This window comes from Macrosteles quadrilineatus, unplaced genomic scaffold (genome assembly GCF_028750875.1).
Source record: "Macrosteles quadrilineatus isolate MER2022 unplaced genomic scaffold, UCM_ALF_1.0 Scaffold_635__1_contigs__length_41867, whole genome shotgun sequence".
Classification (NCBI taxonomy): domain Eukaryota; kingdom Metazoa; phylum Arthropoda; class Insecta; order Hemiptera; family Cicadellidae; genus Macrosteles; species Macrosteles quadrilineatus.
In genome coordinates this window covers 1-16,578 of record NW_026543228.1, presented here as the reverse complement: position 1 = coordinate 16,578, position 16,578 = coordinate 1, and the positions used below count along the sequence as shown (strand labels likewise).

Here is a 16,578-nt window from a genome sequence, read left to right as displayed (position 1 = left end):
ACCATTGCGATTGGGCCTACACGATTGCATTTTTCGTACATTGTCCCTCAAAAAGTAAGTTTTTATCCAGAAACTTACCACTATCATTTGAAATTCAAGCTATGGAGCAATCTTCCAAATTGGTGGCCGGTATGTTGTCCAGCAGATTTAATTATCCCAAATCATATTAGCCTATATTAAAATGAGAAATTTGCTAAACGTAAAAGATTGAATAGCTTTTTTCTAAAGTTATTATTAAATTAAGCATAGTTTAATTTCCCCATGCCCTTCTAAAGCTTTGTCCATGTCCATTGTAAATAATAATTTATCACTGATAGAGTCAACGCCCTAGAGATTAATTTATAATGATTTATTAATCAAGTCAAATACAACAAGCAGGCAGCGCCAGCGGTCCTAGTGGCGGCTTTGAGAAACACAGGAAGGGGTTAATGCTGGAGATAAATTTATTAGTGCACAATCATTCCTTAGATAAATCACAAGAAATGTATACAAGATTATAAAGTAGCGGTACACTACCAGAAATATGCATGAGGTCTAAAGGATTTAATTTTGAGGTCAGTAAATAGTTTATTATGCAAATCCAAATTACAAACTGCATTATGATGATTTGTTTCATCATACTTTTATACAGTAGCTCGTTTTTACGACTCAAATATTGATAAAATGTAGATGACGTATTCGAGTTGTATCAGTTGAATAAAGAAATGTTCTGAATGGCTATATAGCAGACGAGAATGTTTGGTTGATATTTTTACTAGAGGTTATATCGTAAGCTCGTGGATCAATACTGGGGAGGGTATGTCTACTCACTGTTCACTGCACAGCACCTTTATGGCCGGCTGTGGCTGAATTGAAGGCACTACTTTACACCGGAGCACTTATCAACAATTTTCTGCAATAGTTCTTCTACAACAAAATGTAGAGTCAGTAAAGTTATTAATGAGAATGAAATTCAATATTTTAAAACCACTGTATAAATCATATTTTGTGACATGGGTAAAAACTGCAGTTCAATAATTGAATGAAACATTTTCATTACTAATATAATCTTACTAAGTGATATAATAAATAAAAGTGGTTTCTCCAGTCACTAAAATTTAAATAAGAATTAATGCATCTAATCCAAAGAAATAAGTTTTAAGAATGGATTAAAATTGTGCCCAAAATTAATTTTAGCTATGTATTTCAATTTAAATAATGTAGACACGAATAAAAACCCCATTAGGCCTGTATAATAAAACAATTACTTAACTAGAGCCAAATAGGTTTTATTATAAAATCGTACACCCAATAAACAAAACATGTTTACTATTACACTTGAATTTTGTGATTGCAAATAAAACATATACAGGGTGTTTTTTTAAAAACTTGCATCGTTATTTATGTAAAAACCGCAATAGATAGAAATATGCAGTTTGCGGGAATCATCTATTGATGTAGGGGGCCCAATTGTTTTGAATTCAACGTTACATTCACATTCCCCCCCCTTCCCCCAACTTATTTTAGCGAATTTCCCTATAGGGAAGTAGCTATTACCGTAGGTCTCATGGTAAGACCTAAGCCCGGGACCGATTTACTTTTTCATTTTGATGTCCCCAGAGGCCAAAAACACCATTCGTCCAAATTTTTATATATCTATATATAGAGATATATATATATATATATGTGTCCATCCGCACGATAACTTGAGTAATTTTTGTCCGATTTTGATAAAATTTGGTTTGAAGGTGTAAGGTGGGATAAACTTGAATGAGTTCGCGAACCAGCATGATCAGACTATGGGAACGGGGGTTTATGGAGGGTTTTATGGGGTAAAAATAGGTTTTTCCCATTTTTGACCCTAAAAACACAAAATTTCACAATTTCTTTTTAAACCATTTTGTAGAGCTTAAAAAAACAAATAATTTAGTATATTGAAGCGTTATTATGCGCCTAATTGTTACGGAGAAAATTCAAAAAAATTGTAATTTTAAAATTCCCATGTTATTCATAATGGAGAATAAGTCAACTGTTGCAGTTTGCTTGTTAATGAACATATTTTGATCAAATTTGGAAAATACATTAATTTCTTACTAAACCACAGTACTTTTTAATATTTTACATTTAAAAAAAAAACTTGTTTACCCTCCCTGTTGCAGCAAACCTAAGTACTGATTAAACTAATCTATCTATATATTAATAGGCAAGCATGTTTCTTTAAAACCTTTTTTCTCAGCTCGTGTGCATCGTAGGGAAAATCTACGCATACCGTTAGAAAGCTATTTTCCTGTAGGTGTGCAGAATCCCTTTATAAATTTAAATAGGCTCAAAGATAAGCGCAAAAAATGAGTTTAAAAATTTGAAAAAATTTACATGGATCTTATGCGTTGCCATGCTGGTGACGAAATAACAACGAAATATAAACAGAAAATCAAAACAAATGGAAGAAACTCCAATCACATGTTTTATTTACAGTGTGGGGTGAAACGTTAACATAAGTGAGTACATTACATATTTTTGGTCGAGTTTCGACCACTGGACATTACTCGTTCTGTTTAAATAAGGGAATAAATGTGATATTTTTAAGGAGACATTTTAGTTTAAATTCAATCAGGCAGATGGAAATTCGCTAAGTCTGCAGGTTTGCTGCGGCGGGGGTATTTTTAAAATAGCAAGGTAAACTTACCCCTTGTGACATATCAAATAAAAGAGCAAGAAAAAATAAAATGTTTGATGAAAAAAAATTTAAAATTGTTTCATAAATTTGCGAGATATTACCCCCCTCCCCAAAACTTAATTTTTTTTTAATCGCAAGGTACACCTTGTGACATATCAAATAAAAGAGCATGAAAAAAGAAAATGTTTGGTGAAATTTATTTTTCATTTGATATGTCACAAGGGGGGGGGGTACCTTGCTATTAAAAAAAGTTATGGGTAGGGGAAAAGCGGGGGGATTATCTCACAAATTCATGAGCCGATTTTAATTTTTTTCATCAAACATTTTCTTTTTTCATGCTCTTTCATTTGATATGTCACAAGGGGTACCTTGCGATTAAAAAAATCAAGTTCTGGGGAGGGGGGGGCGGAAATATCTCACAAGTTTATGAACCGATTTTCAATTTTTTTTTCATCAAACATTTTCTTTTTTCATGCTCTTTCATTGGATATGTCACAAGGGGTACCTTGCTATTTCAAAAAAATAAGTTGGTGGCAGGGGGGGGAAGCGGGGGAATGTGAATGTAACGTTGAATTTAAAAAAATTGTGCCCCCTACTTCAATAGATGATTCCCGTAAACTGAATATTTCTATCTATTGCGGTTTTTACATAAATAAAGATGCAAGTTTTTAAAAAAACACCCTGTATATATGTTTGTTCACTTTAAAAAAATAATGCATCCTTATAATTTTTTTTTTTTTTTTTATTATATTCACTACAACTAGTTTCTACTTAGGAATTTTGTATGAAACAAAACCTATTGTGTTTTGTTATACAAATATACATAAAATAAACACAATGGAACACTTTATACTGTAAAAATAATTTTTACTTGTTTTAACTATACAGATATTATCCGCTACCCGTCCACGGATGATTAGAAAAGCAGCGGATATATCCGCTACCCGTCCACAGATGATTAGAAAAGCAGCGGATATATCCGCCACCCGTCTTTGAAGATATGTCCATGACAACGTTAGGCAATAAATAAAGAACAATATGTAAACAATCAAACAACGTAGTGTTGAGCGTGAAACGTCGAGGGGGGAACGTAGGAGAGGTGGGGGGTGCATGGGAGAGGGGTTGGCGCCGGGAGAGGGGGGAGTGTGGGAAGAGAGCAGGAAAGTGGCACCTTGGTACCGTGAAACATCTGGTTACAGCTTAAGCACCTGCCAGTCTGTCTGAAGAGAAGGCGGATATATCCGGGTCCCGTCCAGAACATCAAAAACCACAAGCGGATATATCCGCCACCCGTCCTTTATCGCCAAAGACTTAGGCGGATATATCCGCCACCCGTCTTTGAAGATATGTCCATGACAACGTTAGGCAATAAATAAAGAACAATATGTAAACAATCAAACAACGTAGTGTTGAGCGTGAAACGTCGAGGGGGGAGCGTAGGAGAGGTGGGGGGTGCACGGGAGAGGGGTAGGCGCGGGTGAGAGGGGGAGAGAGCTCAGCCATGGAGAGGGCAGGAAAGTGGCGCTTTGGTACCGTGAAACATCTGGTTACAACTCAAGCACCTGCCAGTCTGTCTGAAGAGAAGGCGGATATATCCGGGTCCCGTCCAGAACATCAAAAACCACAAGCGGATATATCCGCCACCCGTCCTTTATCGCCAAAGACTTAGGCGGATATATCCGTCACCCGTCCGGGAAGGGCGAACTTAGGGAAGATTTGGTAAGAAAGTTGGCAGCTATATTTAAAAGTGATGTCAATTAAAAAAAAAAACAGATTTTCATTAAAAAATTAGAAGTCTCCCTTTGAAAGTCATTTCTAACCGGCATAGTTTCTGAGTTGTACCAATGATGACACATTAAAGCTGTTAACCCTTTAAGGATATTTAAAAAATTAGATTTTCTTATCTGCAGGTGCTCACGCTTGTCGTGCTGTCTGTAATACCTTGGCCAGGACCGACAGTCTTCAAGATATCCTGCCCTCGAGACAGCGCAACTATCGTTCGCAAAATAGTACAAAAGGTAAAATTTAATCTATGAGTTATACACAAGTAGAGTTAATGACATAATGGAACGATTTTATCCATAAAATGTTAGAGGCACTTAATTACTGTTTAGCACTACATGTAACTACTAAATGGTCATCTAAAAGTCACCAGTTCAATCCTGGCAAGTCTATTTTTATTTTAATAATAAAAAAAAAACTTTTCAATGGTTCAAGAATAGACCCAGCTGTCATTGATATGGTCCCGGTATACTCAGACACTCTTACCGCCTACTCACTTGGTTAGTTTTTCCCGATCTACAATCATTGGACATATTAAAAGCCCCATTTAATTCTACTTTTATAAAAACAATTTCAGAAATGGATTCCAGTGCTGGAGAAGTACCAAGTCCAGATCCCTCTGGAATGTCCCTTTCATCCGCTGAGAGACATCTTCAGACCTCAGCAAGCCGCCAAGATACAGAACCGTCCTTCACAATGGACCTGCGGCCTCTGTGGAAAGTCATTTTATGACGAGAGGTTCCTAGATATGCACTTTGACAACAGGCACAAAAACAACATTAATATGGTAAGATCTTTCATTTACAATAATTGTTGCTGAAGTGCCTTACAATGTTCTTTAACCTGAATATGGTGAGTCAAAAGCACGGCAGACTCCTGGCCCAATAAGGCAGTGAGTGACGTAGTAGGTTTGGATTCTCATATATCTAAGATTACTTATTATCAGTATAGTTCACTATACTACAAAAGGTATGTGGACAGGCAAATGCAAGGTTAAAAAGTCTGCCAACCTATTTCAAAAATTTATATATTTGGTTAGCTAGCATGAATGTATTCATTCAGAAAAAATATTACGGAAAGAGAATTTATGGTAAAACCAAGTATCAGATTGATTGAGACATAGTTATTTTTTATATGTACATGCTTCACCATATAAGTTACAAGGAGGACCAACACAAGAAGAAAAAAGCTATTTTATCCTCTCCTCAGCTCCTTATATTTCACTATCTGCTTCGGGAGGTTACTCAATTGAGGTCCTGTAAACCAACACTACAAACATTCTGCGAGATTGGCTGTAATAGTTCTTATAAAAGCCTTATATGTAATAAAGTTAAACAATCATTAAGATTGTTAGAGTCAATTAAGTTCTACCATAAAATACTTGGGTAAGAAATGTTTAAAGAACCTTGTTAACCAAATATTAGTACTTATAATTTTTTTTTACAGGCTGAAGATGCCGTTTGTCTCGCCGACTACTGTGACATAATGCGCTGTGAGGTTTTGCGCACCCAAGACCTCGGGCCGGATGTGACTCAAGGCAACACAGACATCGAGATATGGCGGGAAGCTACGGCATACCACACGGCACTTAGCCCTGTGGGACCTCGGGCGCTAGCTCGGGTGGGGGTAGGAGTGTTCACCTCTCCCCACCCTCCTACCCCTCCACCACCTACCACACCCACACCCGCACACTGTCCTCGGTCAGAGGCACCATCGGACTCGGATAACCACACTGGAGGTGAGTCATTGAAAAGAACTACGTTTTAAGCTACTCAATGAATTGTTTTAGTTGAGGTAAAATTCATTTGTAGTTAATGAGACTAAAATATTTACTTATATGAATTCACAATATCATTGACTGATAATTAGACGTACCAATCCTATATTAAAGTTGGGAGCTAGTTTTAGAATGACAATTAATTGGCATAGTTTATACTGAGCCAAAAAGCAAAAACGATTGTGCTGACATAAATTATGCTGATGTAAATGATTTTTTATGTCAATTATGCCAACCTTCCAACTAATCCAAACTGAAGGCACAACTCACTGTTGTAGAATCCTTTTTGTAATATTCAAACATTTTAGTATAACAAATTTAGGGAGGAATAGAATTTGATCAGTAACAGAGTGTGTCTATGAGTATGGCTCTTTCAACTATGATCTGATGAAATATTTTGGCTGGTTCAAATATATGGGATGTCTAGTCAATGGTATGGACCAGTAAAACATAAGCCAATGCCTCAAGTAATCTTGTTAGAAATAAACCGAAGTTAGTATTACATTTTTATCCAAATTTTGAAACTGTTACATACACATTCAAATTCTTTATTTCATTGAGACAGTTGACAAAAATGTGTGATCTCTGAAGGTAAATCCATTTAAAAATTATTTCCTGATACTTCTCGATAAGAAGTGTCCTAAGGGGATTATGAAAATAGTCTTGTTATCGAGGTGCTCTTTTTATTGAGGGTCGTGTTATCAAGGTTGACTTCTCAATATGGCTTGTCATAGAGGTTCTAAGTACCCTCGTAATTTGAAAAAAAGGTGTCTTGTTGAGGTTGTTTAGATAGAAATATTCGTTTATAGAGGTTAATTTAACATTGAGTGTTATGGGGTTTTCAAGCAGATTTTAAAAGTGCACTTGTTATCGAGGTTGACGTGTCATTGAGGGTCGTGTAAACGTTTCTACTTTATATTTCATTTGTAACTGTTATGAAATTAGTATTTTAAGATTTTAATAAATAACTTCGTGATCAGAATCGTAAGTGTTATTACATTACCTGAAAGCACAAAAAATTTGTCAAAAAACACTTGTAATAATGTATTTATTATTAACACTTATACTGTCTACTCACAAGACGGTAAATAAATATAAAAGATGGTAAGGGGTGATCGCTTTCGATTGGACACTCCAATCATCATCAGACCCAATAGGCGAATATGATTCTGAAATTTAACATATTTTTTGTGCTTTCAAGATTTTAATGTCTATCAGGGATTTCATTAAGTAGACAAAAAGAGTTGTAAATTACTGAAATATTTAGGTGTATGAATTTATTTGTTTTCAAGGTATGTGTCCAGACAACCTAGTAGACTCGTCAGTGCCCCCAAAACACCAGCGGGTTAGCGAGTTGCAGAAACTCAAAGCTAATTGTAAACCTGAGGAACTCCAGAAGGTGAAATTACGTTGTGAGGTGAGCTGGTGTTATAATTTTCTAATAGACTGAATTTTAATTACCAGCTGATCGTATGATTTTATTCTTTGTGTTATGAAATAATACACTTTGTTAAACTGGTTTGGTCTTTTAGTTAAAATCTGACTGTGGTTAAACATTTAACTAAGAGATCAGCTGTTAAACTTTTATAAATAAAGTTGGTCAGCATTATTGAATCTATGAAAGTGAAGTCTAAAAAAAATTAAACGCTGTGGGAGGGGTGAAGCCCTAAAGGAAATTTTTACTTACCATTTGTCAGTTTGCTAGATCATAAGCTTTACTATGACACCTGGATAGTATAAATAGGTTTAGTAGGACGGAGAAAGAGGGATTGTTATAAAATTAGAATATTTACCTGAATAGAATACAGCCTCAATTCACTAATTACACTTACACATGTTGGGAGCTATAACATCGACGTAACAGAGAAAACCCTAATTGTATTGTATATTGTATTAAAGCTTCTTGATGATTATCAAAACACAAACTTTAAATAATGGTGTAAATACCTGCATTTATGTGATCAATTTGTTGCTAAATTGCAACCGGTTTTGACTCACAAAGGAGTCATCGTCGGGCCAGTACAGATGTCTTCTTGCTTCATTTGAAGGTTGTCAATTCATGATAAATAAATACATTTAACACGCACACGTACACGAACATAAAAACAAACATTTAGGGCTAAAAACAAAAGATAATACAATCCCCCCCGCCCGATCACGTCGTGTCCCATTACCATATTGTATTATCTTTCGTTTTTAGCCCTAAATGTTTGTTTTTATGTTCGTGTACGTGTACGTGTTAAATGTATTTATTTATCATGAATCGACGACCTTCAAATGAAGCAAGAAGACATCTGTACTGGCCCGACGATGACTCCTTTGTGAGTCGAAACCGGTTGCAATTTAGCAACAAATTGATCACATAAATGCAGGTATTTACACCATTATTTAGTATTTAACTGTGATAAGGAGGCTAAAATTCAATATAATGACAAACTTTAAGATTGATGCTTTGTTTACTGAGGTGTGAACTGTTTAGGTTTTAGTAAGAGACTGCATTGCAGGTCTTCTAGTCAACTTATCTATTCAAGACTTCAAGGATGTTGAAGGTAATAATTACATATTCATCATTATAAAATTAATTTCACTAATGCTCTGTAGGCAATAGAAAAATTAACCAATGAAAAACTAAGTAAAAATAATCTGTTACTCCATTTAAGTTTTATTATTCAATAAAGTAAGAGGTTGTCGTTTTCTCTTACATTTTGCATTGCCAAACTTGGCAAAAGCTGAATGAAAATGATACAACCTTTACAACATGAGTTCAGAATTTTTGGCCAACTCATTTTTTCTCCCTGTTGCTAAAGTACTTGTTATTTAAGACATCATGATTCCATTTAATTTATAACCTGTAAAATCCTTCAGCTCTGTAGCTGACATAATTTATGATAACCCTCAATTAAACTTATACTTTATCACCTTATATGTATGGTAACTAGAGTAATCACCAGACCCTTTGAGGTGGGGGCAAGTGTTGAGTTTGGCAAGGCTTCAAAGAGCCTCAGAGCCAGGGATTCAGTCGTAAGAAATCTTAGTTACCAAGATGCGTACCTTAGAGACCGTCTTCAGATATTTTCAATACCTGGGCAGAGTCAAGTTCCAATTCTTTTGTTTTGAATAATTCTACTTGTAAAAGCAGTGTTTGACTTTTACAGAGGAACTCAACCAAGCTGTCTGCTGGTACCTCACATGTGATCGCTATTGGCAGGACTCCACGTCTGACCTCCGTCACTTCCCGTGGGGTTTGGTCACGGTGTTCACCATGGTCTTGTCCCTGGGCATCTGCCTCTGTTACTACATCATATGGGTGCTCTTCGAGTCAGTATAAACATCAGTAAAATACAATATAAAACAATTGAATTCTTGTGAAATAAGTTATCAACTATTTGAGCTCAGTTGGCTGATGTACCAGACACAAGACTAACATAATCTAACATCAACTTCCATCTGTGCAACTATCTAAATGTGTTTAAAACTATCTATAATCTACATGCAATTAAATCTCTACTAATCCGTCCCTCTTGGTCTGGGACTAGGACAGTAAACATAATTTAAGGATACAAATTTCCTTATAAATTATTTCAGTTTGGAAACTAACCACGATTTTGGAAAGAAACAACACAGTGCACACGATAATCTTAAATAATATCATATTATTAATGTACAGTATGTATTTATATTTTAGCTAAATATGTGTAGTGTACTGAATAAACAAATTTTAGTGTCACAAAAACCTAGAGTAAAAATAGGTAAATAAATAATTTTGAAGGGACAGATAACATAAATTCACAGTTAAAATGTAAATAGTTAATCAAGGTCCCATTGTACAGCAAAATGTAAATATTTCCAACCCAGAAAATTGTTCAAGCCATTTAAGGAAAAGTTCAAAAGTAAGCATACCTTCACATTTTATAGTTGAATATAGGACAACACAGAATACAATAAGACTATAAATAAACAGACATAGAAACCAGTAGGCATTGTTGCTTACAGCTCGGATGACATGAGCGTTGCTAGTACGAGCGTAACAGCAAGTTCCAGTCCGGCACATCACTCACACTACAGTGAGGAGTATTACACCTCGGACGATCTACACGCCAGTGAACATTACATCTACGTCACCTACCCTCCTGACCTCAAGAGGCGACTGCTAGAGAGGTAAGTGGAGATTAGAGTGGACAAATATTTATTTGATTGCTCATTCCCCAGTGTTAGAGATTTTAAAAATTATACACAGGTTTAGATTATTTAAACTTCATTAAGAACTGAAAAATTCTCTCCTACCAAAACTATTTGTGTAGATTGATATTTCTACCTGATGTTGTATACTAAGTTTAGTAGAACTAAAAACTATTATATATCACAGTAGAACTCCACCATACGATTAGCTTACAGAAATCATTTTTAAAACCCTAAAACCACAGTGATAAGAATTGTTTTTAAAGATGGCAGAAACCGTGATCATTGAAAAATCCTGAACATCTCCCTCAAAAATCTTAAATACATCCCATGGCCGTATAGACATCATCATTGTTTTCTGCGATGACGGAAAAATACTAAAAATCTCCTACAATTAAATAAACATCATCCTCTTCCGCGAGTGTAGCAATATCTTGAACAGACATCAATAATGTCTCTCGCAGTCAGAGAAAATCGTCAGTCTCTTGCGGTCATAGAAAATCATTATTGTTTCCCGTAAAAAACTTTGTCATAGACCTCCACAGTTATATAGACATCTTCATCGTCCTTCGCAACCATGGCAAAAGTGTGAATTTTCAATTGTAAAATCTTTCAGTTAATTTTAGTTAAAATCCAACTATCCAAATTTTTGACCATCCAAATGTTCTGTCCCATAGGATAGTTGGAGTTCTAATATAGTTCAAATATTTAGAGTTATCAGTGTGTGTTTGACCCTTTTTTTGTAATAGGAATATTAGCTCTTAGAATCACAGTTTCAAATAGATCTTCAGTAAAATTTGTTGTGCATGTTTTAGCTGTTACAACCGAACCACGAGATTGTGAATGGAAATCTCTTTCGATTAAAAAAAGGTAAAAGTTTAAAAACTAGAAGAGCATTACTACTAATTTTAGTATACTTAGTGTATTAGTTGGTAGTTGTAGTTTAGAATGATTAATACACTAAAAAAATACATCTTAAATAAATAACTTTTTCCTACAGACACCCGACAAAGTGGGCTTCCTTGCACAGATTATAGTACAGAAAGTCTTACTTTGGCGCACACCAGTATTTCGACCCAACAACACAAAACAGCGTGCTTTTATTATGCACGTAATTTGTGTACGGTTGAAAATAAATTGGCAACACTTACAGATATTACAACTACAATCAGCTGGTGCAGCGTTTCCCATTTTGTTCAATTATTGGATTTAACTAGGGATGGACGAGATTGGATTTTTAGTTTGAGACGAGACGAGATTTTTTATTTCTCATAAAATTTTGAGACGAGATCGTGACGGGATTTCCCTTCTCATATATAACGGGAAATGCATGTTGAAATGCATGAAATTTTTACCAGATTTTGTAACATTGTTAGATGACTGCTTGAATACAAAAATACCCCCGCCGCAGCAAACCTGCAGACTAAGCGAATTTCCATTTGCCTGATTGGATTTACACTAAAATATCTCCTTAAAAATATCACATTTATTCCCTATTTAAATAGAATCAGCTTAACACATACTTAGGTTTGCTGCAACAGGGAGGGTAAAAGTGTTTTTTTTTTGTAAAATGTTAATAGTTTGTAAGAAATAAAAACATTTTCCAAATTTGGGCAAAATATGTTAATAAACAAGCAAACTACAACAGTTTACTTATTCTCCATAAGAATAACATGAGAATTTTAAATTTAAATTTTTTTGGAATTTTCTCCGTAACCATTAGGCGCATTATAACGCTTCGATATACTAAATTATTTGTTTTTTTAAGCTCTACAAAATTGTTTGGAAAGAAATTGCAAAATGTTATGTTTTTTGGGTCAAAAATGGGAAAAACCCATTTTTACCCCATAAAAGGCCCCATAAACCCCCGTTCCCATGGTCCGATCATGCTGGTTCGCGAACTCGATCGAATAAACGTAGGTTTACACGTTTGTACCAAATTTCATCAAAATCGGATCATTTTTGCTCGAGTTATCGCGCTAACGGACACATATATATATAAATATATATATATATATATATATGAATTTGAACGGATGGTGTTTTTGGCCTCTAGGGACCTCAAAACGAAAAAAAAAAATCGGTCCCGGGTCCAGGTCTTACCATGAGTACTACGGTAATAGCTTATTCCCTATATGGGAAATTCGCTAATAGTAATAAGTTAATAGGCAAGATATTTAAAATCTTTTATTAAAAAACGTCAGTATAAAAAATGTATATTAATTACGCCTAACTTATTAAAAATAACGCTTACGCTTAGGAAACATGGTGATATCAGTTAGGATAGAGTTAAACTTATTCTAAAATATAATAAATCATAAAATAAAAACAATATTAATTTGTATAAATACTTACTTGGTTTGGCTATGTTTACAGTAGTAAAACATTCCTCACACTGCTTACACTTAACAAAACTTCTCAAAATGATAAAACAGTTAAAAGAATATTTACATGTAAAGAACTAATTAAAAATAAGAACGCCTTCGCAAATGAAACGCAACTACAGCACGCTCCTGTATTGCGGGTATTGCATTGACTTTCTGAAGGCGTTTTTATTTTTTTTTAATCTCGTCTCGTAGAATGAGATTTAAAATTTCCCGAAATTTCGAGACTTGTCTATCCCTAGATTTAACCTAACCTAAAAATGTGTTGAACAGTATTTGAAAGATTAATTAATTATATGATTAATTAGTAGTATAATAATTAGGGTAACTGTAGGAAAAATATAATGTGTAACACGAGTGAAAACTGCTTTTGCTGCACTCGAGAAACTTTCTACACTCGCCTACGGCTCGTGCGTAATCATTTCTCTCGTGTGCAGCAAACTGCTACTTCGCCCACTAGTTACAGAAATAACTATTGACGTTGAAGGTATACGTTTCTTCTATCACATTTTAACATTTAACTCCCCTTTGAACTCAAATGAATTTTTCAGTGATTGAAGTACACCTATTCTTATCCTATTTTTACCCTAAATCTTTTGAATACTTATGTCTAAAGTATTTTACAACAAGTTTTCAAAAGTGACCGAATGTCTGATTTGAGGTGCGACTCACCCTTCCTGACAACTTCCACTAGAGTTCACTAATGGACAGGTATCTCACACATACAAGTACACCTCATGACTTGTACACTATATCTGACTTTAGAGGGTGGAGTCTACTCCCTACTGCACCCAAATGTTACTCCTTAGTGCTCCAATCTTGGGTCTTGGGTGTAACAAATCTCGGTCAATTCTTTGCCTCTTAAAGCATACAGCAGTTTTACAAAATCCATTATATTTCATACAGCATTTTAAAATTTGTAGGAAAGAAAGTAATATTATATACTAGGCTACATATTATATATCTCATTATCAAAATTACGTTTAACTTTTGCTTGATAGTATCAATATTTTTTCAGCTACCAACAATCATCCAACCAAGAGGAGGAGACATTTGTATGACAATTTAAGAAGAATTTGTCATCTTTTTATATTCCCACACATTTTCAGAACAAAGGCCTTCAAAAAGTCATTCCCTACAATCAGTTAATATTAAAAGAATACATATAACGATGGACTTGACGACGAATTCTAGTGATATCTGTAGATTTTATAGTCTAAAAACCTGAGAATTTTTATGGGATACAAGACCTACCTGAAAAGGAAATAATACATAATGGCACAATAAATACAAAACTCCATAGCCTATTCCAAATTTAGACTATTCCACTACTGGCCAGGAAGTTCACTGGATATCTATCCTGAGAAGACATTAGTTTCAATTCCAACTCAAACTTTACTTGGTTGAAAATACCATAAGTAAAAGTGAAATATTCTAATTTGTTAGCCTAGCCTATGTATAGTAAGTAACTTCTTGATCAACATTTGACCTGTTATTAAATTTACAAAAGGCAAAAATAAAAATACGAAATAAAAATACGCAAAGAACACTCTTAAAACATAAATCTACACCTTAACTGTTAACTCACAGGTAAATATAAAAGATGGTAAGTGTAGATCTATTTTGATTGGCCACTTCAATCATTATTAGACCCAATAGGTGAATGACAAGAACCTAAGCCAATAGGATATAAGTAGGTACACCATCAAGGTTCTTACCATTCGCCTATTGGGTCTCATGATAATTAATTGATAATAATTGATGATAATTAATCTAATCTAAAATTGATCACCACTTACCATCTTATGTATTTACCGTTTTTTTTAGTAACAGTAGAAATGTAGATGTATGCTTCAAGAGTGTTAATAGGCGTATCTTGATTTACTTTCTCTTATGTATAGTTTAAAGTTTTTGAATTTCTTGTGCCATAATGTACTCTTTTCCAATCAGGTAAGCCAAGCCTGCTTTTACAACAAAATTGTTGGAACCTAGGCTCTTCCCTTGTGCCCTCTTTTGGTCTTGAATTCTTCACTCTTCTCTAAGGACCAAAATTAGTCTGTTTTTTTAGCTTTGTTTGAATAGTAATCTGTTATCTAAATGTACAGATGTGCAATAAGAAAACATTTTCGAATAACCTTTTTACTCTATACCAATAAGAATATTTCTACATAGTTAGAATTGTCTTATCTAACCAATATTCACAAGCCAATGAATTAGTTTGACAGACTATAAAAAAACACACAAAAATTGCCAAATAACTATTATAAGTTCACTAATTTTTTGCATTAGAGTGCCTTTGGGTTTTTTAGCAGAAGGTGTACCTATTTGTGTGATGATACTACTATTGAAATGTCACTATTTAAGAAAAAATTATTTAAGAAAATTGAGTAAAAGATTGGTGTGAGCATTAGTTATGGTAGAACTTGCAATAGGCAAAATATTTGTGAAAACGAGTAAGAGATAGACATTTGACATTTTGTTAATCGGTAGTGTTTGAAATTTTCTTCGAGATAAGACCTTTTTTAATGAAAATTAGAAAACTAGAATTGGCACAAAATATACTAAATTAAAATAAAAACTGCATAAATAATAAAATACTCTTTGGTCAGTATTATGCTAGTCATTTGTGGAGGTAGATTGTTATTAATTTCTAAGCTTTAACTAAAAAAAACAATTCAACTGAAATTAATTAAAATTTAACTGAATTGAAATGAAAGTCAAGCTTCTTTCAGTTCTAAAGAATTGTAAAAGTTCAACAGGATTGAGCCAAATTTGGCTGTGTAACAATCATCTAATGAACAATGTGTATATTTATTTCTTAGTAAAAATAAAGCAAAAATTGAAGATGGTAATTTAAATTCCATGGTAGTCAATTTTATTGATTTATTTTTTTTAAATATTTAAGTATGTTTAAGTTTTATTTTTTATTTTTTTTAACATTAGCACTGCTATGAAATATCAAGGAGAAATAAAATTAATATCTCTGCTGAACATCATTGCAAACAACATATTGTGTGAAATTAAAATTTTTTAAAGAACATTGATGCAGTAGGTTACCCTACTGCGTAGGGTAATTTGTGTAAAAAAATACATAGGTTGGCAGCACTTAAAAAAAAAATTGAATGTGCGGGAAACTGGCTGTGTTGACAAAGGTGCGGCCAGAACGTTTTTTGTGTTTTCTGAAAAGTGAAAATACTCGTGCAATATTGCATCGACATTGTTGTATTGCAACATTGTTCGGTGGAGCTATTAAAATGTTGAGTATTAAAACTTATTTTAAGTTGTACACGGTGGTTGTGAAAATAATTGTTTTTGCACAAATAAAAACAAACATGATTACAAAGTGTCATGTTTTGGTTTTTTATACGTCTGAAGTGAATTTGTAATGTAATTACATCGTAGAATTTCTTTGTTATTTATGAGGAACATAAAGATTTTGAAACTTATTCCTGTAATATTCTCTAAGCAATTTGTAAGTCGATGTGTTCCAAACAGTTTTATTTGGCTTTCAGTTACTTCACTCTTACATAGGTGCACAATGTTTATACAATTAGGATTAAATCTACTCAAGCAATCTTATGTTTGTAATTTATTTACCCATTAAATGCATTACCACGACCCAGGTGAAGCAGTGCTTACTTAGATTACTTGGATGTAATATATGTTATCTGCAGAGAGAGTTTTGAACTTTTAGGTCTTTTAGTATTGTTACTAAGAAGTACAGAACACACTGTACAATTTTCATTAAAATACTTAACAGTAATTTGGTTGACTTTGACATGCATAAGTGTAACTGGATA

General features: G+C 33.9%; 1 protein-coding gene across 2 annotated transcripts; it reads left to right on the top strand.

Annotated features, from left to right (window-relative positions):
• Positions 1–413: 413 nt before the first annotated feature.
• On the top strand, positions 414–15,441 carry LOC128982576 (uncharacterized). 2 transcript variants are annotated; one of them, XM_054401534.1, is made up of 10 exons: positions 414–554; positions 4,567–4,674; positions 5,016–5,225; positions 5,885–6,176; positions 7,508–7,632; positions 8,695–8,764; positions 9,371–9,533; positions 10,209–10,373; positions 11,210–11,264; positions 13,797–15,441. In XM_054401534.1, the coding sequence occupies exons 1-9, from the start codon at positions 528–530 to the stop codon at positions 11,235–11,237; spliced, it is 1,188 nt and encodes a 395-aa protein (XP_054257509.1). In that variant the 5' UTR covers positions 414–527; the 3' UTR covers positions 11,238–11,264; positions 13,797–15,441. The 2 variants fall into 2 exon arrangements, with proteins under 2 accessions (XP_054257509.1, XP_054257508.1); XM_054401533.1 differs by lacking the exon at positions 11,210–11,264.
• The last annotated feature ends 1,137 nt before the right edge of the window (positions 15,442–16,578 follow it).

Bases quoted from the DNA above. Each gene is read 5' to 3' on its own strand.
- LOC128982576 (XM_054401533.1), top strand. From the start codon at position 528: ATGAGGTCTAAAGGATTTAATTTTGAG. The intron at 555-4,566 runs GTCAGTAAATAG...TCTTATCTGCAG, and splicing joins CTAAAGGATTTAATTTTGAG to GTGCTCACGCTTGTCGTGCT. The intron at 5,226-5,884 runs GTAAGATCTTTC...TTTTTTTTACAG, and splicing joins ACAAAAACAACATTAATATG to GCTGAAGATGCCGTTTGTCT.